This window comes from Haliotis asinina, chromosome 4 (genome assembly GCF_037392515.1).
Source record: "Haliotis asinina isolate JCU_RB_2024 chromosome 4, JCU_Hal_asi_v2, whole genome shotgun sequence".
NCBI lineage: Eukaryota > Metazoa > Mollusca > Gastropoda > Lepetellida > Haliotidae > Haliotis > Haliotis asinina.
In genome coordinates this window covers 73,438,790-73,461,027 of record NC_090283.1, presented here as the reverse complement: position 1 = coordinate 73,461,027, position 22,238 = coordinate 73,438,790, and the positions used below count along the sequence as shown (strand labels likewise).

At 37.3% G+C, this 22,238-nt stretch overlaps 1 protein-coding gene across 2 annotated transcripts in view; it reads left to right on the top strand.

Moving 5' to 3' along the window:
• The window catches only part of LOC137281857 (glutamate carboxypeptidase 2-like), a 46,799-nt gene extending 27,694 nt beyond the window's left edge, over positions 1-19,105 (top strand). The window contains exons 2-12 of one of the 2 annotated variants that reach the window (XM_067813511.1): positions 5,450-5,759; positions 10,152-10,274; positions 12,293-12,410; positions 12,921-13,058; positions 14,185-14,277; positions 14,518-14,720; positions 15,071-15,202; positions 16,359-16,538; positions 17,288-17,504; positions 18,099-18,261; positions 18,546-19,105. In XM_067813511.1, the coding sequence (XP_067669612.1) occupies positions 5,450-5,759; positions 10,152-10,274; positions 12,293-12,410; positions 12,921-13,058; positions 14,185-14,277; positions 14,518-14,720; positions 15,071-15,202; positions 16,359-16,538; positions 17,288-17,504; positions 18,099-18,261; positions 18,546-18,723 (1,855 nt within the window). In that variant the 3' untranslated portion in view covers positions 18,724-19,105. The remainder of the gene's footprint in view (positions 1-5,449; positions 5,760-10,151; positions 10,275-12,292; positions 12,411-12,920; positions 13,059-14,184; positions 14,278-14,517; positions 14,721-15,070; positions 15,203-16,358; positions 16,539-17,287; positions 17,505-18,098; positions 18,262-18,545) is intronic. The other variant, XM_067813512.1, reaches the window with a different exon arrangement.
• Positions 19,106-22,238: the final 3,133 nt, after the last annotated feature.

Sequence of the window (22,238 nt, the reverse complement as noted above, 5' to 3'; positions counted from 1 at the left end):
TGAGTTTGTGACAATGTGACCGTCCAGTGCCGGATGTGAGAGGCTGTTACGGTGTTGTTAGCATTGTTTCTGTAGGAAGTGCCATGTTTGGAAATGTCAGTTTTCTAATGTTTGCTGATTGGACGATTGGCCATTGATTTGATCACTGTTATAAAATTTAAAGCCTGAGAATGATATAAATGGCAAATACTTCTAATTCATATAGTGGGATAGAAATTTGCTTGTCACATTTGGACAAATGAAAATAAACTTATTTATGTATTGAAGATTTGTTTTGTGATTGCAAGAAAGGATATGTAGTTTGTTCTTTTTTTTAACGTGGAAGTAATAATGTAAACAATTGATCTTGTGCCAGATAAACCATTTTCATGAGCATGTAAAGGTACTTTGACACAAAAAATGTAAGTGATCATCTAATGCATTTGGTCACCTCATTCCCCGCCGTGATATAGCTGGAATATTTCTAGAATTGGTGTAAAAAAATACGCAGACACCTGGCCTCATTCAAACATTTTAGGTCACTGGGAACCTGTAAGGGGTGATGATGTAGACTAGTGGTTAAATTCTTCTGACACTGAAGGCCTGGGTTCGATTCCCCACATGGGTACAATATGTAAGCCATTTCTGGTGTCACCAGCCTTGATATTGCAAGAATAAAAAGCCCCGTAAAATCATGCTCACTCACTGTAACCTGTAAGAGATGCAGGACACTATTCCACAAAGCGATTGTAGCACTACGGTTATCATAAGCTTATGGGAGTTATGATCACTTTTGTGACACGATCGCTTTGTATAACAGAATAGTTAAGATATTCTCCTTGTTTGTTTGATATTCAGACTAATATCATGGCAATCTAAGGATAATGATCAAATAGGAATGTAATATTATAAGTATTAATCTTTGTGGCCTGAATCTGAGATGCATGAGATGTTAAAAACTGAAATACAGTGTTCTGATAAAAGGAGAATGCTGATAATGGCCACAGCTGGATTTGATCTACTTTCATGGCTTGTTTATTTGCTGAAAAATTACTCGGGTCTGCAACAGGAGGCTAATAAGAGTACAGTCAGGCAGCGTTAATCCAGACACTTCTGTTTTTCATCAAAAACGTTTGGATAGTGAAATGTACGGACTACTGAAACGAACTTTTATGAACACCACTACAGTAGAATTACTTTCCTTTGACATGGCAATACAAAATCATACGAACGTATACAAGTTTCAAAAGACTTTATTACAGTTTGTAGACATAACAACTCGAATATTCATATAACAACCAATTAATGCACAGTCTGGATAGCTTATACATACACGTAACAAAACTCACTTGTGAAAGAAATCTTCTGAGAGATTAAGCGCTTGTGGCCGGTCGTCTTCATCTTAAAATGTTAACTTATGTTGCTTTAAGGCAGTAATTGAAGAAACGTTAAGAATATCTTATGGAAAACCTGCCCAAACTTGCACTTGTCTAACACAGCACACTATCAAAACTGACATAAAATTTTGATCTTGCCATTTGACAACAATATTATGAAGGCACGAGTTTTTTTATGGATGGCAACTTCTGTATTGTGAAGAGTCATGATGTTTCGAAGTATATTCTTACTTCTTCATCAGGTGAATGAAGGAATGGAGTACAAGGAGCTATTTATGTACATGTAGAAACAACAACAGTATGACAAAGGAAACCAGTAGTTAATTGGTGGATGGACAGGAGTGGAAGCCAGGGGGTTGTTAACCCAGGCATTATTGGTAAGATAAACAACAGGAAGACAGGTGGGGTTGGGCATAATGGACCAGGGAAGCCAGGGAGCGTTGTTCCAGGTGTGGCTGATGTGGTAACAGTGGGGGCGTGTAACAAATGGGAGTGGGCCTTGTTGGTAGTATGTACAAGGATGGTGGGCAGCAATGATCATGAGTTATCACTTCTAAATGCCATTCAGAGACTCTAACAATATTATGATCATTAAAACATTATGTCTAATTTGGCATGTGCCTATTCCATATTCCAGCATGACAGTCCAGTCCCAATCACCCATTTTAATTGTAATTAACTGTCTAAACCGGCATGGATATGAGCAGATCAGTCAAGGTCCCTTAATCCAGTACACTCCTCTCGACACGTTAGATGATCAGGAAGTTGTCATTGTGTGGTGCTTCAAATGCTTGTAGGATTGTAGCACCAGTTATGCTTTATATCTGTCATCAACTTTGCTTTAATTAATAATTTTGATTTGTTTTACACTTGCAAAAGATCAAAGGCATTTTAGTAATAAAGAGACTGACAGTGTAGATGTCAGCCATGTTGGAAATTGATTGTTACTCTCTAATCCAGCACCCTGTCTAAACTGGCTTTATATTTTGGTCCTGTGGTGTGCTGGTTTAGAAAGGTTTCACTGTGTATATATATGATCAACTTCAAAAGAAACGCAACACTCAGTTGTCATTTCCTACGTGATGATAGTATTTGACAGGTGGATTTTTTGACATAATCCATACTGATTGTGGTTGTATGGATGTCTTACACAGGCATTCCATAGACAGAAATCCTCCTTTGCTGCCATTTCTGTCACTGCGCCATGTTTGTTCATATATCAATCCTGTCCCTGGCAAAACCCTTAATCACTGTACCCAAATGCAACCAGTTTCGCACCACTATCACATTCCCCGTGTCATTACGATGGTATCCACAATCGGCCTGTTTATGTGGTGACAGTACATCAGTGTCAAAGGTCAAACACAGTGCGCTGGACTTATGTTGGTAGGACTTATGCTGGTCCTATCCTAACTGCTCTACATCGACAACAGAGGCTTCTATTAATTGAATTAATAGAAACCTGTATATCTTGTTACCCATTGTTATTGGTCTACTGTTATGTGTATATATACTACAACCATTTAGTTTTACCCTCACTTCACCTGAAGAAGAGACAAGAATCTGTCTCGAAACGTTGTGACCTTGTATAATAAAGAAGTTGAACCATGAAGCACTTTTAGTTTGATTCCTTCAACTTCTAAATGCCTTTGAAACAACTTTCAAAGCTATATCAGTTGTTGTTTATTGCAATTGTTTTAAACCTTGGAGGCTGTCTTAGCTATCATGACCACAAGTTATTGGTCCCTTGTTTTATATAAGACTGGTTGTTGCGTTTCTTTTGGAGTTGAGTATATAATGTAAATTGTTTAATTATGTTAATCAGGCTGCAGTTTACATGTCAGAACAGAATTTTGAATGATAAGATAAATCCAGCCAGCATCTTGAAGTTCGTACATCAGCCAGATGTGTGACTGCTCTTCAGTGTCTATCCAGATAATTAAATGTCACAGTATTAAGAATTAAGCTTGAGACAGTACACAGATTCTCCTCATCTTCTACAAACATTTGTGTCTCAGATAATTGATCATGGCTTCCTGTCTGGCTCACTGAGACGATTGTTGTCAGGAATGATTCCAGAATGTGTCGCTGCGGTAATCATGTCCTGCCTGTTTATTAGATTAAATTCCTGCAAGTGTATTTATAGTAAGTGATAGATCATTGTCTAAGCCCTGGTTAGGTCTTCATTTTGTGAGCAGCCCAAGTACCATACAGTTGATACAACATGTGTTGAAAACTACTGGTGCAACTCCGTTTCTATATTATTGAAGTCTGATGTCATCCCTCAGAAGCCTGCTTAAATCCTGACATACCAAATTATTTACCATAGTCCTTCCAAAAGTTTGAATCTGATTTATATTTGCTTTCAACTGAACATTGTTTTGTTGCCAACTCCATTAATCGATATATGGTTCAGACTCAGGGATTCATTTGATGTCATATCCTGATAGTGATGATTACTGCTCACTCGTTTCCCAGGAAAGAATCAGTTCCCAGCAATCTTTGCTGGGTGTAAGTTGCAGCTAAAGGACTTCTTGGTCACTTTGGTACTTGTTGAAGGGTGATGTCATGTCGTGATTGTCACGATTGTTGCTTGGTGGTTTCTCCGGTTCAGACCTTTCTTTGCAAACTGATGTCACTGAACTGAAATATAGTTTGAGGGCGTCTTTGAACAAGAAATAGTCTAAACAGGAGTGGGTCCGTGAGAGTAATTTCAGTACGCTTCACCATTAATTAAATTAGAAACCAGACTGGTGTCTGCGCTCACATGCTGTAATTATCTGTTGGTCATATGCAAATGTCATACTGATTTAAGTAACAGAGATGTCATACCTGACATATGTGAAACAATAACAAAAACTACAAAGTGAAATGTCATGCGGGATGCATGATCTACCAATAGGCAATGGCGGAATGTTGCATGCTTGCAAATTTGCAAGTGTAAATATCGCCTACAGAGCTGGACTAGTTGAATAAACAGTTACAGGTTGAATACGTTTGTAAACACCATTGACAGTAAAGATTTTAGACAAACATTGCACCTGTATGTAGAACCGCTCAACTTTATCCTCCTGATGGTGAAGTTTAGCGCCTGGGTGAGACGAAATGTGCTTGGCATGTCAAACAAAGGCTTACGTCGGTTTGAGTCGCTAACATGTCAAAGAAGAGTGTACAAATGACGTCAGAGTGCACCGGTATGGTTTGTGTCAATTTGACTGAAATGAAATCTGATATTGTTGATGATACTTGTTGTATCGTTAATTCGTCAAGATGATACTCGGTGTAGTGTATTGTCTGGGATTATAAGCGAACTAAATTCAATTTATGTGAAGATGATCTGAAGGACATGTTAATTTGTATATGCATGGAGTTATTCTAGAGGACAAAGTAAGAAGCTTTTGTATTATAAAGGGATTGAATCATTGAGATACATTTGTGTCATGAATAATGACAGCTTGTCTTCTTAGAGGCTGCAAAGTCAAAGAACTTGTCGTTGTTCACATGGGATGTGGGAGTGTGCATGTGTGCATGTGTACATGTTCCTGTGTTTGAGAGACTTGTGTGTGTTTGCATGTGTACTTGCCTGTCTGCGTGCAGAGACCATTCAACAAGTTTTCTTGCCTAAGTTTTACAAAAGACATAAAATTGTTTGCTATCATGCTAGATGTCCTGAAGAAATATTTTGGGAAAGTAAATTCAAAATATTTGTTATCTCCCTTCATGAAGATATATCTTATATTTGGAGCATGAATTGAAACAGTATTCCTGAGATCTTATATGGAAAGTACAGTTTTTTCAGCTACACCAAACCCATTAAACTGTGAACCTGTGTTGACTCTATGATCAAACAAATGATCAAACAATGCAACAAAGTATGTTTTCAGACTTCTTTGTTTGTTCATAAATCGTTTCAAATATTTTGTGGAAATTTAGTATTTTTTTTACTGTATACTTGTACTTGTGGTATTGTCAAGTGATAAATAATTGAAATGCATGGTAAATAAATTTCTTCAGGAGAATTCATTAATGTTGATAGGTATGGATTGTTAATGGTTATATATCGTTCTTTACAGAGACTTTGGCAGCACCGACCCAATCTCACACAGTCCGCTGGAGAAGAGGTTAGAGCAGACTATAGAGGAAGAACTTGAGGAATATGATTTTGATGATGTTGACGTGCAAGAGTACAACATCATCACAACCTACCCTGATCCCAAGAAACCCAACATCCTACAGCTGTTTGACAGCCAAGGAAAAATAAAGGATACTGTTTCCTTGAAGAACTCACCTGTTGTTGAAGATAGGAGCACGGAAAATACAAGTGGGAGTGCACCTTACACAAAGTTTCCGTTCGTGGCAAATACGTTAGGAGGAAGTGCGAAGGTAAATTGCAGTTTGTTCAAAGCTGTGATGTTGTGAGAGTACTTACATACATATGTGTCAGGCATTGTTGAGAAGGAATGTGTGAAGGAGAGACAGGGATAGGATTGTTTCTCCTTGCTGTAGTTTAACAATACGAAAAAAAACTGTGAACATCCGAGTTAGAATTTGTCTTTCGCAACTCATGTTTAGTGTAAGAGGCGACTAACAGTATGGGGTGGTCAGACTCACTGACTCAGTTGACACATCATCGTATCCCATTTGGATGGATGCTGATGATGTAAATCACTACATCATCACCCGATGACAGGGACAGTTTTCATTTCTCTCAATCAATTAATGGTATCTTACTTATGGGCTGCTAAATAATTTCTGCTTATGGTTTCAAAGTACAAATAAACTTGGATTTCATGTCACATCTGCTCAAAATATAGCTGTTAAATTTCATAATGATATTGGGTTATCTTTCTTTGCTATTTATCACTTCTCGATAAATTGTCCAGTAAACATTAACACCAAATGCCATGTTGATTTGTTCTTTCATAGTTACTTCATCATGATTATGTCAACAATCAGGGCATGTGGAAAATTAGTCTGGACAAGTTACTTTATTAATGTCTCTTGCCCTGTGGCAAGTGGCTTTGTAGAAAAATTTTGAACTCTTGCACATGGGCACAATGTGTGAAGTCTACTGCTGCTGTCCCTTCTTTGATATTGCTGGAATATTTCTAGAAGTTACATAAAACCATATTCACTCACTCATATTGTCAGTAGCTGATTTGTCTGGATTGGATTATAAACAAGCTGATATAAAATTGTTGAAATAATTGTAAATTTACCAAAACACATTGATGGCTATAATGTATGCAACACATTTTGACTTGAATTAACATTAAGTAATTATAGTTGTCTTTTTTTATTTTGAATTAATTCCATTTTGTTATCTTAGGTAGTGCACAAATATTTCTGTCCATGGTCCCATTTCACAAAACTCTCATATACCTATGATCTCGTGACTTCCCTTGTAGCATTTATACTTATGCTGTAACATATCAGGTATGAATTCTACAAGAAAAAGTTACGAAATCGTAGGCTTATGAGAGTTTTGGGAAACAGGGCCCAGAGAGGTTGTTTGAAACTAAACCGGTCCCGTTTACATGTCAGGTTTTAAAATTCTTTACGTCAGTTTGTTAGTGGGACATTTTTTCATTCAGAAATACCCATTTTCATGATTTCTAAAGAGTGTCATCAGTACACACAGACAAGAAAGACTCAGGGAAAGCTGAGTGTTAATAATATGGACCCTTTTTCATGTTACACTTTTTCTCAAATGAATATATACCACTTTTTCTCAAATGAATATATATTTAGGCTTGTCTTATCAGCTTGGCCTAAAACAGAGCAGTGTAGCAAGTGTCATATTGGTATGTTGAAATCTATTCTCTACATGATGCTAAACCCAGACTCAAATATTTATATCTAGGAAATGTCTCTGAGCTAAATTAAAACGAATTGTTTTTACTTTATCAAATAGCAGTGACAATGCTGTCAGTATTGACATTATATAAGGGACAATATGGAGATGAAAGAGTTGTTATAATCAGAGAATTTCCCCTTTCTTGATTAATTTCTGACTGGCTGTTCTCAGAAAAGAGGCTTATGAAGCCAGTGTGGAATATTTTCTTAGGGTATGTTTGACACTAAAATCTAAGTCAAAGTGTGGAGAAGTGAAGGATTTCATTGATATTGTTTTTTCAAAATGTATTTTTGAAGGAAATCTGTCTCAAGTCAGCCATTACAAAACAACATATTTGTTTGGTTTTCTTTGTACTGATGAGAGCATATCTGTAGGATTGTCTGGTCCTGTTCAAGACAAGATTATTTACAGATCACAGCCATATTGCAGGAATATTGCTGTGTGCAGTATTAAACAACAAATGGCATATCTGTGAATCATCAAAGTATATGGTCTAACCTAAAGATATTTAACTGTAATACAGATTTTTAAGGTCATACATGTCATCATGTCAACTTCAAGACTCAAGTTGTCATCATTTACTAAATCAGAAGTGAATTTATGAAGGAGTAATACATATATTTGCTGGTTCCTGTGTTATTAGGTGTGTTCTCTATACGTTTCATGTGATATGGACAGAGTGCTGGCATTGTGTATCCATGATACTCACAAGTTTGATTCAGTCAGTATCTTGAAAAAGGTTTTACATGGGCATGAAGAGGTTTACTTTTGAACTGTTGCAGACAAATTTAATTTAACAGTGTCTTAGTCAAGTGTCGTCAAGACATGAAAAGGTTTACACTGATCTGGAAAAAATTAATCAAATAGTGTTTTGTACAGGATTTGTTTGGAGATGGAATCTTTGGAATTGATTGGGACAAATTTGAATTAATCAATTTCTTCAGCAAGGCTTTTCACTGATGTTAAAAAGGCTTTGAAAGCCGAGCCTGAAAAAGGCTTTCATACTGAATCTGCCTACAAATAGGCCTTGAATTTCAAATCTTCCTGAGGAGGCCTTTGTTTTGAATGTCTGTTTGACAGTATGGTCTTAAGGTGATATTCATTATGATTCTGCTTATAACATGACCTTAGATTTTGTACAAATGACAAAAGAGAGAGAAATTGAACCCTTGTTTATTCTGCCATTAAATAATAATTGACGATGATTTGTTTCTTTGAAATACAGGTGCCAGTTACACAAAGTGCTGAAACTATAGTAAACTGGTGTTAACTAGTGCAGGTTATGATTGCTTGCAATCTGAATAGTTAAACACTGGGATATAGGCTTCAGATTATTTTTGCCAACGATTGGATCTATTTTGAAATGAAGTAACATTTCCAAATAATGCAGTTTGAAAGTATGCCTAAGTCTTTGTTTTAGCCCTGAGTTTGATCTTCACTTCTTAAAGCTGTTTAGCATGTTAACTTGATGGATCATGTTTTGTGTGAACTGATGATGATGATGATGATGATGATGATGATGATGATGATGAGTGGCAGGGTTCAATGTTATAATAATATTTCTTCTCTTCTAAATTCCCAATGCTGTGAAAATACAAGAACCAAAAGCAACACCATCACCAACTCGTCCACACACATAAGGACAGAGACACACTGTCTAATTATTAATAGTCAGTTCCTCAGGCAAGACAGTATTTTCTGATTTCCTGAAAAACAATCAATATTTTGTAGGTGAAAGCATTGTCTTTCCTTCAGTGAGTAGGCTGTGCCTGTTTTGTTCCAAGTGCAGGGTGGTTGGTGTGGTTATTGGACTGAAATAAAAGCCCTTTATAAATGGTAGGAAGGTTGTGATAACTCTCAGACTAGATTATGATGTTCAGAAATATGGTACATAGGAATCATCTTAGCAAAGTTTGCATCTGAAAATGATGAAAACTTTTTGTTTCCTGACTGTATTCCATGGATGTTGCAATAGATCTATTGGTTGCTGTGGTTACCATGTCCGTGGGCACAAACGTCTTGCTATATGCCAAGATATGGATTGTGCAATGTGCTAGTGACTCAAATGATGTTCATTTTGTAAATCACGGATAATGATGCTATATTTGTGCACACATGTTATCCATTTAAACATGTCGTGTATTCACTTGACTTATTACAAACGCCATGATAGCCTAGCAGATAAACTGTTCTGGAAGGTCTGGGTTTGATTCCCATTGAACTTACGTGATCAGATTGAAAAACCAAAAACCTTGTCACTAAGGGTGTAGCAATTAGCTTTGCAGTTATGTCCCTTTGTTAAGGACAGGATCCAAAGACAATATGATCAAATAATAGATACCTACATATGCATAAGTTCTAATGCAGAGCAATGTGTATTGCTTTTATAATTATATCGAGCATGTAAAATATGCCTCACTTCCATCTTTCCTTCTTATTATGCCGGCATGCCAGATTATCAGTGAAATCCTGTTCAAATCTCCATAACACTGACTTGCTCATACTTGAACATGATCCTTTTTCTCGACTGTCCTGTTGAAAACGTGTACTGAAATAAGAAAAAAAAATCATCAAGCTCTGCCTTTTGTGCTAGGTTTTTTTTTTCAAGCAGAATGTCCTCACCTCAAACTATATTCCTTACAGAAGTATTTTTAAAAGTGCAGAAGGACTGAAGGATATTAAGGTTAAGAACACACTTATTGCTCATGTTTGTACCAACTGAAGCTTGTTTAAGGGCACTGAGAACAGACATTGTTTTGTATATATTGTCAATAAATAGGATGTTTACATTTTTGTAGTTCTTGTCAGCAGTGATCACTAGTTGTGAAATGGAAAACCGTTTCATGTGGTTTCTCTCCATTAGATGAACAGCTTTGACATTTTGCCAGTCTGCCATTATTTATGAACATCTTTTTCAGGGTGGTGTGTTCTATGGACATTATGGCCGTCTGTCAGACTTGTTGTCCTTTAACAATCAAGGTATCAACATCACAGATCAAATTCTGCTCCTTCGATTCGGAGTAACATCAGTTGCAGAAAAGGTAAAAAAATGTTGTGTAGAAAACAGTTTATGTAAAGAAGTTGTGCAGTAAGCTGTTAATGTGCAAAACAACCCAGATCTTGTGAAAAACATCTGCTGAAAATAGGTTATGCAAACAATAGTTTATATAATATGGCTTAAAAACAGTTTATGTAAATATTCTGAGTGGAAAATAGCTAATGTCAAAACTAGTTGCATAGGAAATGCTTTGCTTTTATTTGTAGAAAAATGTCTTGAATTAAAAAACAAATACTATAAACTGATTAAACAAGCTTGTATTCCTCAAACATAATAATTTCCATTTTTATACCATGCACTAAAGCCAATTTTAGCCTTTGTTCCAAGTCAATCTAACAGGCCTATCTATGCTAGGAGAGTCCCTTTAAGTGAGTGATATCTCATTTATACATCCCTCGCTATTCCTGTCAGCTCTAACCTGGCTACTAATTTGCCCGTGTGTAAATCTGTGTGATAGACACCTATCAAGCAGCTGTCTTATGTAAAGCATGCAGATAGCCTAGTGATTAGTGTTGTAATCGGACAGCACATTGAGAGATTACATGTGGTGTCCCGCCTCAGCGTCCTGACTTCCTGACTTACACTCCATGACAGCAATAGGCTCTTTGTTAGAAGCTACGGGATGGTTACAGGTCCTTTGTTACAGACTGTAGTACTGGGGGGCCCCAGATGAACTTGTTAGGGGTCATTACGCAGGAGCTAGGGAGGTTTTATTAAGTGCTGACCTGCTTCCTTTCAAGTACACTCAACACATGATATACACACACTAGCAAACGTTCAGGCCAAAAGCCTTCAACACGTGTCGGTGGAGCTAAAAAATGTCCTCGCAATCTTATACCTATATGTAAGTGTGTTAGACCTTGAATGAAAGTTTTAGCATGTCTAAACATGTTTTATTTGAAGAAATAGATAGGTAAATCAGTTGTTTTGGAAGGGTCAAAGGTTATCTGATATCTTTGGAAGGGTTTGTTTTTCTTTTTTTATTGTGTTATTTCTGGCAGGAAATTTGTAACAAATTTAGGCAGGAAACGATTTTCTGTGTACTTTTGTCAGAACTTATCGTCACGCACGTTTTGCATATATTTACATATCAGTTAAAGGAAACTTTGTTATTTGATCAGAATGTAACAATGAAACATTCAGCAATAATCCTATTGGAACTCACAAAAGGCATGTTGTATTTGTTCATTTACCAAATGGTATGGATCTTTGTTCAAGCTTTTGGGACCCATGAAGGTCCCCGGGTAGAAGAGGGCCTTCAGCAAGCCATGCTTGCCATAAAAGGTGACTAAGCTTGTCGTAAGAGGCAACTAACGGGATCGGGGTGTCATTCTTGCTGACTTGGTTGACACGTCATCGGTTCCCAATTGTGCAGATCAGTGCTCATGTTGTTTGTCACTGGATTGTCTGGTCCAGACTCGATTATTTACAGACTGCCGCCATATAGCTGGAATATTGCTGATTGCAGCCTAAAACTAAACTCACTCACTCACTTACTCAAGATTTTGGTCCTTGTTTTCATGGCCCTTCATTCCAGATTTTACACCACTCTGTTTTCAATATTTTTAGCTATTTCATCAGACTGGTAGCTCTTGCTTTCAGGAATATGCGTTCCTGTCTGATTCCATATTGTCAATGTAGCAATGAATTTCTTTTCCTGACCATCAGGTAGTTGTGTCACATATGAATGAATGTTTTTTGGACAGTAAAGTCATTCCAACTGCTATACTGACAGAAATTTTATCGGCCATGAGACTTCAGGTAGGCATGAGAAAGTCGCAACAACTCAGTGCACCTAGTTCCACAGGGAGTTGAGATTTATAATACAATGTGCCGCTGAGTTTGACATCCAGTGAGTGAGGGAAAAATACCATAGCCTTGAGCATGTACTAGTTGCATGGGTATGTGCAATATATAAATATCCTATAAAAATACAATAATCTGTTTTGGCCACTGTACTGGCCACTTGTGGTAACACTGACCAATGTAAAATTGTTCCAGCTCCAGGTAGCCCAAGATGCCGGAGTGGCTGGGGTTCTGTTGTACTGGGACCCCCTGGACAAGGAATTGGCGGCACCACATAATGCCTCCTTCATTCCATATGCTTCGGCAGGATGTGGTGAGAAGATTTCACATTTGATCATTTGATGTCAATAGTAACACAACACTATCTCTTGAATGATTCTAATTCAATGCTTTTGTTCAGCACCCTCTGATCTTGTGCAAGGAGGGATACTAGTGGCCCACTGGTTGAGGTTCTTGCCATTGCCCAGATGTTTGGTTCAAATCCCAGACATGTGTTATTCTAGTTCACATGGTAAATGTAAGGGGTATGTTTTGTGGGCTGGGGATGCTACTGCATGTTATAAATTTTTCAAACCTTACAAATTATTTTCACCCACAAATTTAGTTACTGAGTAATTACTGCATATTATATATTATTCAAACCTGACATTATTTTCACTCACAAATTCAGTTATGGAGTAATTCAAGGTACATAATATATGTGGATTAAGCCTTTTGGGGTTGTCTCAGAACTAAAGGAACTGAGCTTTTTGTATCCTTCATTGAACCTTTCAACTACTACAACTCAGTCCAAAATATATGTTATGTGTTTTGAATGTTCCAGATCAATCCATCTTGTTCACTGTACCCACCCAGACAATCTCGTCCAAAATGGCAGCCATGTTTCTAAGGGAGCTGCAAGGAGCTTCTGTTCCGACAACATGGAAAGGTGGATTCAATATGACCTACAGATACGGGTCAGGTAAATAACTCAAGGTGTAGCAAATCCGAAGTTTTTGTAGAAGCATGTGATGTACAGTAATGTAACTATGTAGGTTTTACTGTATTTTCTTTGAATGGATCTGAAAGTTTGGAATCATGAATAGAACATTCTGTTAAAATAATGTCAAGGTACATGTTTTTTTCTTAGATGGAACTGAATGTAAAGGTTACATTGACAATGATAGAAACCTAACCTAGCCAATCGCTTATTATATTTTATCATCTTCTGATCTGAATCAAACTTAAAGATGATTTCTGGTACAATTTGTGGTATTTTTATTGACCTACTGACCAATATTTCCCTTCAATTCGTCATTCATAAGGGACTGTTGATAATGCATGGCTGGGTGGTTGATGATGATTTTAAGGGCTGGTCACCCATTTTGTCCTGGGGAGGAAATCTGTAGATAAAAAGATTTTAAAATCATGGTTACATATTATGGGAGGTGTAGAGTGATCATTAGTCCTTTGATACTACATACAGAAGCCGACTACAATGTGACACGTGTACCACAGACTGCAGCGTAAAAAGACACTCATGTTTTAAGAAGCAAATTATTCAAGTATACTTGTTTCTTAAAATCCATTATGATTCATATGTAATTCTTGGTTATTGCCTATGTCAATATTATGTACCAATCTTGTACAGTGTGCTCTGTATTTCAAATTGAATTATTACATTTTTCTGCAGCAGGTTTATGTAATGCTTCGTGTTTCAGTCACTGTACCTATAACCTGTGGTGGGTGGAGTTACCTCCCTGTAACTGAATGTGTAGTAAGGCTAACCCGTCGGAACAAGAATGAAGCATACAAATTTATGGATGACAACCTCTTCTTTATGGCGTTAGATTCTTACACCGTGTCATTGTCAAGCTATGACTTTTGTCTATCCCTTACCTTGATAACAGTGTGAGAATATACATTGGAATGTTGTGCAGTGCATTAAGCAAACAGTTGTCATGCTTAAAGTTGTATTCCTCATTTTTGAGTCCCCAACTTCTGGTACGGTGGTCAAATAGCTGTGACAAATTATTAGCAACGTTCATGGTGCCTTTTCTTCATATTCTGAGGCTGTTTTTAAATAAATACTGTTTGTTTATCTACAGGTAACTTCACCGTCAAGATTCAGACTTTTAACAAGAGGAAAGAAGTGTTTCTTAGGAATGTTGTTGGCAAACTCAGGGGATATTCAGAGTCTGGTAGGTTGTGAAAAAATCATTTGATCTTCTACAATTCTTTTCTGTATTTTCTGACCAAAATATTCATTTTTTATTGTTACTTGTCAGTTATTATTGATATCATTTAATCCTTGTCACAAGTGTTTAGAATTGCTTTTAATGAGTACACATGTGTGCTTATTTCTGGTTAAACTGTTTAATACAGTCCAGCTTTATGTTGATATTGGATGAATCTAGTTATGTATTGCCCAATCTTCACAGACAAGTATGTGATTATTGGAGCTCCTCGATCATCTTTCCCTGGCTCCTCCACGGATGCTCTTGTCTCCACGGCCATGCTGCGACAGATTGCGTGGAGTTTACAGTACAAGAAGACAGATCAATGGAAGCCAAGGCGTGGGATAAAGCTCATATCATGGGGAGGGGCGGAGTTCTCCAATGCAGGAATGAGAGAGTATATCAAAGTAAGTTCAAGGCTGTATTATTGTATTCATACATCTATATAATATATGCTTGTTGTGAGCTTGTAAATACTGTTCATATTAGTGGTTTATTTTATTTTATTGGTCATTACGCTCATGGCATCAGTCACTTGTTTCCAGGATGCTGTCATCTAATTTGAATAAATCCAGCAATAAATAATTAGCACAGACACTTCCCATTGTTTCACGAAACGTTTTAATCTGAGATTTGAATTGGTTCCAGTTTAAACCCATAGGAAGCTGTCATCCTGTGATATAACTGTCTGAAGACTCACTCACTCACTCACTCACTCACTCACTCACTCACTCACTCACTCTGATTGTATTTTCAGGCCAATAAGCACCTTCTTGGCAGGAGAGCTGTTGCCTACTTTGATCTGAGTGAACTTGCCACAGGGAACAAGACAATTACCGCCACCGTCACACCAGCGTTGAGGAACCTGCTGAACGTTGCCGCTCACAGGGTAGGTCACAACACCCATTGTTGCCCTTAGCTGTAGGGTGATATACTGCCCCTCAGCAACTGATTTCATGTTCAAAGTCTGTCAGCACTCTTTCAATGTCTCTGCTGTTTAATTTGCTCTCTTTTACTAAGCAATGTAGAGCTTTTGTTAATTTTTACTTCACTTTGGATCGACTTTACTTTGGATTGGAACAGATACAACATTTTACGTAAAACATTTTCACGTTCCTCCTGTTTTCTGGTGTTGCTGTGATATTGCTGGAATATTGCTAACACCATACCAACTTACTCTCTTTCCTCCTGTCAAAACCAAGGCAGTTAAAGGGAGACAATCCACTTTACAACGGCAATGACAAATTGTGCTCAAAGCAAATTTAGGAGTCATGATGACTCCCTGATGTTTTGAGAGGGAATAATGGGCATGTTTTCGGGAGTCAATCTCAATATGGAACTTTCATCAAGACATCAACTCTGATTGTTTAAAAACAATAGAAAAACAAGGTAAAGCAGGCCAAATATTTAACTAAACTAAACAGATTTAAACAACACCAGATTACAAGCTTAGATTATTTGAACATTGCGTTAACAATGATGCAAGCAAATAAATTCACTGCATATTTGAGATAATTTTTGCATCAGGTTTTCTGTGACGTGGCAAACTGCCTATTTTTCATAGGTTGTCCCATGAAGTATATAGTACTCAAAAGACGTAAATGTTTTACATTACTATAGGTAATCTGTAAAGTTTGAGAGTTTTATGGCTGTCAACTTTTGATTATGGAGAACATAACGTTTTGAAGAATATACATAATCCTTCATCATTTCTCTTGATGAAGGATGAAGGCTGAAGGATATACACTGAAACATTGTAACAAAGAAACTGACATCCATGAAAATCGCCCTATTTTGTGTACCACTTCATATATACTTATTTCCTGAATTGTTTTCCATTTAACATGGGGCAGTGTGGTAGTGTAGTGGAAAAAGTGTTGGCTTGTTATGCCAAAGACCTGGGTTCAATTGGCAATATGGGCACAAATGTGCAAAGCCCATTCTGGGTGTCCCCTGCCGTGATTCTGCTTGAATATTGCTAAAAGCAGCATAAAAACATACTCACTCACTCACTCCATTTAACAGACTGAACTATGTGTCCACAGGTTCCCAATCCTTTGAACCCAGAAACCATGATCCTTGATGACTGGGACAGGAAGTCAACTGTGGGCTCCTCACACTGGTCTCCGTTCAAACTCTACACGCAGGATGTAACACGTCACCCCTTCCTCCATCTCGCGGGTGTACCGGAAGTTCACCTTCAGTTCGAGGGCATGACCAGCGAGGTGGGTAATACTTCTCAGTGTATCGTAGGGATTATGAAAATTTGCCCAAGTGTCTTTTTGTGTTTTTAACAAACCAGATTATGATACTGAGGTTAGACTATTCCTTAATGTGTGACAGTACATAATTTCAATAGAATCTACATTTATCCTGGCATCCTCAGTTTTCACTCAGATAAGGCACACATGATCATAAAATACAACAAACATTAGAACAGTTATAATGTGGTACCTACGTGTTGTTAATTAAAATGTTAATATGAAAGTCTGTGCCAATACCTTCTGATTTTCCATGAATCTTTACAATTATGCCATCTGTATTTGTTTGCCTCACTAGTATGCACTTTGATATCAAGAGACACAAGCACTCTTTCTGATGAAACCATCTGTATTTGTTTGCCTCCCTGGCATGCACTTCGATATCAAAAGACACGGGCATGAGCTTCTGTTTTTGATCCAAAGTGATGCGTGGAACTTTTTCTGAAACAGAAATAATCTGTGTCATGAATGTGTTAAGAACACTCCAGCATCCATGATGCTTGATGATTTTCATGTAGCAGTGGTCTGCAAAGCATTATGAATTTAGATTTCCCCCACCATTTTGGTGTGAACAGTTTCGTACGTGAATAAAAGTAGTAAACTGTTGCTAATAAATGTGACAAAGCTGTGCTGTAGACAAGAAATGATGAGCAAAGTCTACTCTTTTTGAAGGACTCACTCAGTCACTCACTCACTCACTGTGTTTTTTTCAGGCTCCAGGAAACATTGACGACATGAGAGAGCTTGATAGTCAGCACCACTTCAAGTACCACATAGCTGTCAGCCGTGTTGTTACCATGGCAGTGATGAAACTAGTGGATGACTACGTTCTGCCGTATTCCATCAGCAACTACGCACAGACTCTTCACGTGGCACTCTGGCAGACATCAGAGGCAATCAAGGAATGTTCTGATGAATTTAGGGACTTAGGTAAATATTTCAATTAAAACACCTTTGAACAATTGGTGATGTCTGAATTTGAAAATTTTAAACTATAATACATTGACACTCATCTGATGGTCAGTATTGACCATCGTTAAGATTAAGGGCCAGACAAAGCCTGTAAGTTCTGTAAATGTCATTCGAATTTGATTATGTCAGGTATGAACAACTTGCTACCACTTCATGATAAAGAATAGACATCTGCAAAGGTATCAATAGCTTTCCTGGCAATTCCTCATTCACTCCCTACAACAAATCCTCTACAGAATTGGTTTAATTTTGTGAAAACGTTACATTGTGAACATGATTTTTTATGAACATGACTTTATTTTCACTGTTGTCTTTCCTTTATGAGTGAGTGAGTGAGTTAGCTTGGTTTTGTGCTGTTTTTAGCAGTAGTCCAGCAATATCACGGTGGACACTTTTTTAGAGACTTACATTAAGTGGTGTAGAGTTGAATGTCCAGGACTGCACTATTACAGGATTTCCTAAACATTTCCTGTGATCTGTATCCGGAATGCTGTCCGAACTGGCTTAGAACTCACTAATCCAGTGTTATGAATGAATCTTGCATATTTTTAGCACCAGAGTTGACCGTCACAGATCTTATGACCGAGACAACCACAGCATTCGATGACCTCATCCAGATTTACCGCAAAAACCAGGACATCCTTGGAGTGAAGTCAGTCAATGAAGTGAAAATGCTGTTTGAGCGAATATTCGTAACTGATTACTCAGGGAAACGGTAAAAATCTATTTATCCAATTAGTAACCGTTATGGGTTTTATTACAGTCATTGTTTATTTTTTGTAACTGTCCACTCTGAATAATGTTATTTTAATAACAGGAGAATGTATGGGTGGCAATGACTTTATTATGCGGAACATGAATGTTTTCAAGTGTATTCTTACTCCTTCATCTTGTGATAAAAATACCCTCTGGTTTAATGGTTATATTGGTATGTATTGACATAAGGCTGAATTAACCCATCTATCTTGGTGCTATAATTCGTATTATTTCTGATTCCAGGTTTTCAACTCATCATGTTTTGTACCCAGTACTTCATGATGACAGCAGTATTGAACACGCCCAAGAATTATGTCGAGTTGCCAAGGAAACAAAAAAATGGGATAAAGTGGATAAATTTCAACAAAAACTTTACAGGGTCCTTCATGAAGCCCTCAGAAGTTTGCGTATGAATGAGTGAAAGTATTTCATGTGCATGCCAAACATGCATGGGATAGTGCAATTACCTCCCTTGGCAGGAGCTATTCTGCAATGAAGATGCTATTGTCAGTCAATATCTGATCAGAGAAGAATCTGTGAAGCAGATGACTTGATTGGAAAGAGTTATTTATGTACCTGAATTCGTAACCAGTGATCGAGCGTATTTGCACACATGATATGTGTAGACTGTTATATTGACATTGTATTCTTTTATGAAGATTAGATACACAGGAGTATTCGTGGACTACAGAATCATGGAAATGTGAGATGACAATCATTTTAATGATATCTCAAGAAGATCTCAATCTGGTACTGTTTACCCAACAACTTATTCTCATAATTTTTTTTTTAATGCTACAGGACTTGCAGTGAATCTCTCATTCTGTCTCAAATATGGACCTGGAAAGTAAAACTGCCCTGGACAAATGCAGGATCTGTATGTTTAAAGACACAAATGTGAATCTATTCATGCACATATTTTTTTGGTATTTCTGTAGAGAGTACAGAAGGCTTCATTTCCCATCATGGTTTTTATTCTTGTGGATTAGGGAAAACATGAGTAGTCTCCCTTGTGAAGGATCATTATCGTACAACCCAGTCTCATTGGCCACATGAACCTTTGGGATACTCTCTCTGTCCTGCTAAACATGACTGGTTCCAACCATAAATGGCAAGACACATTTTTTCTGTATTTTTAAAGTGTTTTCTGTCTCATGTGATGCTGTTTATCCACTTCATCTGTATATATTCATCTGAGGAAGGTGCTAATCCCTGGTGTCCACACGTCAAAACCATTTTGACGGTGTGTTTGTCTTCACAGTTTGAACATATTGCCATAATTGGATTGCATATTCCTGTAGTATGGTGATTGTTACACCTTCAGTCTGCTGTCATATCATGCCTGTGATATACACATTGTAAGCAGCTGCTGTTTCACAAACAACCAAGAATGGTGCTAACCATGCCTTAACCCCACACTAACCAGACCCCTGACAAACCAGATCCCTGCCAAACTAGACCCCACTCTAACCAGATCCCTGACAAATCAGACCCCTACACTAACCAGATCCCTGCCAAGCCCCTGATTGTGATCTCCATTCTTACTGTAAGCTTTCACTTGTGCATCATCTTAAACCTGTGATTCCTGACCCTGACCCAAAATATGACATCACCTTGGCCTTAATCATTGCTGACCTTGAACCCGAATTATAATTCCAACCCCTACCATGACTCCTGTTATGACAACCACATAACAATTTCTAGCTTTTATTCACCTTTATTCTCTTATTGTCTTATGAGTGAAGATGGACCACCCCAGAGAACCAGCTGACAAAGAAGCTTAAACCCCACTTTTTCTATTGACAAACTTATTTTTTATGTATGTAAAATACAGTTGTTACATGTGTCATGACAATAGCTTTTGTATTATGAAGTGATTTTCCTAAGGCCAGACCAGTTATTTCTTGTTTTACGCATGTTTGTCCTCAGAAAATCTAGAGCAGGAGGGGGAAAAATTAAAATAAAATCACCACTCAAAGGTATATTCCTTCTAAATACTCCGAGTATTTTACTTTTTGCCATTTAGCAATTGTATGTAGGACAAAAGACAATCTAAATTTTTTTCTTGTAAGCTCACATATTTGGCCTATAAAAACATTAGGATATTGTTATGGTTAAGAATTTGCTGTGATGAAATGTATGAGAAATCCCCTCAGAACCAGCAAAATATAACACTGAAGAGTCTTAAAATTTTCAGTATTTTTGTATTGAGTGAAAACAAAGGCAAGATACAAAGATTCACAATAGAGGTTTCATGTACTATGCAAATGACATCTAAAGTAATGGGTCACAAATATAATATCAACTCACCCTAGTCTTGGTTTGAGAGTTAGAAACAGTTATATTGAATGTAAGACAGTGAGCGGTCAGGCAGTGGTTATGTAGGTCAAGCGTTGACGGAGACAGGAAAATGATGCACTCCAGTTAATCCGTGTGTGTGTTACAGTTAAAAAGTATTCACCTTAACAATAATATGTACTGAGTGAGAACAATTAATTTTTTTTCTCATTCTTGAAAAAGTATGTCCAGTGGATCCATAAAAAAGAAATAAAGTTGGTCTGGCCTTAACTTTTTTTTTATTACTGTTTCACTACATGAATTTCACCAATCACACCCCCTTATTGAAATGAACAGAAGAATGTGGATGTGTTCAACAGACTTTATTCAGTATGAATGAAGATTTTTCTGGATATCAACTTCTTTAATATGAGAACACAACGTTTCGGAGTTAATGCTTACTCCTTCATCAGGAGTCACAAGAAAGAAGTTGATATCCATAAAAATCTTCATTCTTATGTATTTCACTTCTAAATGCCCTTCAAAGACTTTATTCAGTATGTGTGAACACATTTCTGAAAATGTTTTATTTCTTTTTAAAGAAAAATCAGTATTCAAACATGACATTGGCCTAAAAAAATCTATAACACTAGATAAAAATGACAATTTCTGATGTGTTGTCTTATTTTCTGGTACCTTATGTTTTCCCATGAAAGCCCATATTTTTTCATTTGTACATATATGTCTGTAAGTTTACACATGGAGATGTAATGTTGACCTCTGCTTGACCTTCTGTTATACCTGTAGTATGTTGTGTAGTGCTTGCAGTGACCTTTCCAGTCTGGATATTGGGGTTAGCTTGGGTCTCCATGTCTGTCCTCTGAAACAGGATTAGTAGGTCACACTCATTCATGAAATCATTGCTTATTGTCTCAGTGGCTGGAACTTGGTAATGAAACCAGCAGAAGACACAGACCAGTCATGGCTAAGATGTACATCTGTTCACTCCTGTGTGCAGAGGAGATACTAGATTAGATGTTGCTAATTACTCAAGAATGTTCCAAATTCTGTTTCATAAATGATGGCCCTCAGAGTTATCCCCCCTTGCACTGTGCGATCAAAGCACTATTACTGAAACAAACCTGTGTTGATGTCTGTGTGCTTAGATCCTCTTTGAACAACAATCGCTTTGATGAATTCAATAAATTCACAACATACTTCAATCGAACACTTTTAGATGTCAGTAATCTGATGACGCAGAAATATCTTAAGTTGTTCACTTGTCCCTCGGGAACCATGGGTTGATGTGCCCTCGATGTTTGTTTATGTTTTCTGAACATAACATAAACGGCCATCAAGGGTACATCAATCCATGAGCCTTGAGGGACCAGTGAACTACATATTTATCTTACCGAACACCACAATGTTAATTTTGAACTGTTGGTTTAGCATTGGTATTGGATCATACACTTTAGTCAACTTGGGTGAATCAAACAATTGGAATCTTGCATCTTGATGTTTTTTCCCACAGGTATAAGTCGCAGTGGTGTAGTTACCCGTCATAATTTTCATAGAGACATTTGAACGTTTTGTCAAAATTTGTTTATTGGCAAATGTTTTCAGAGCCATCTCTAGATTTTCCAGACGACACAAGAAAAA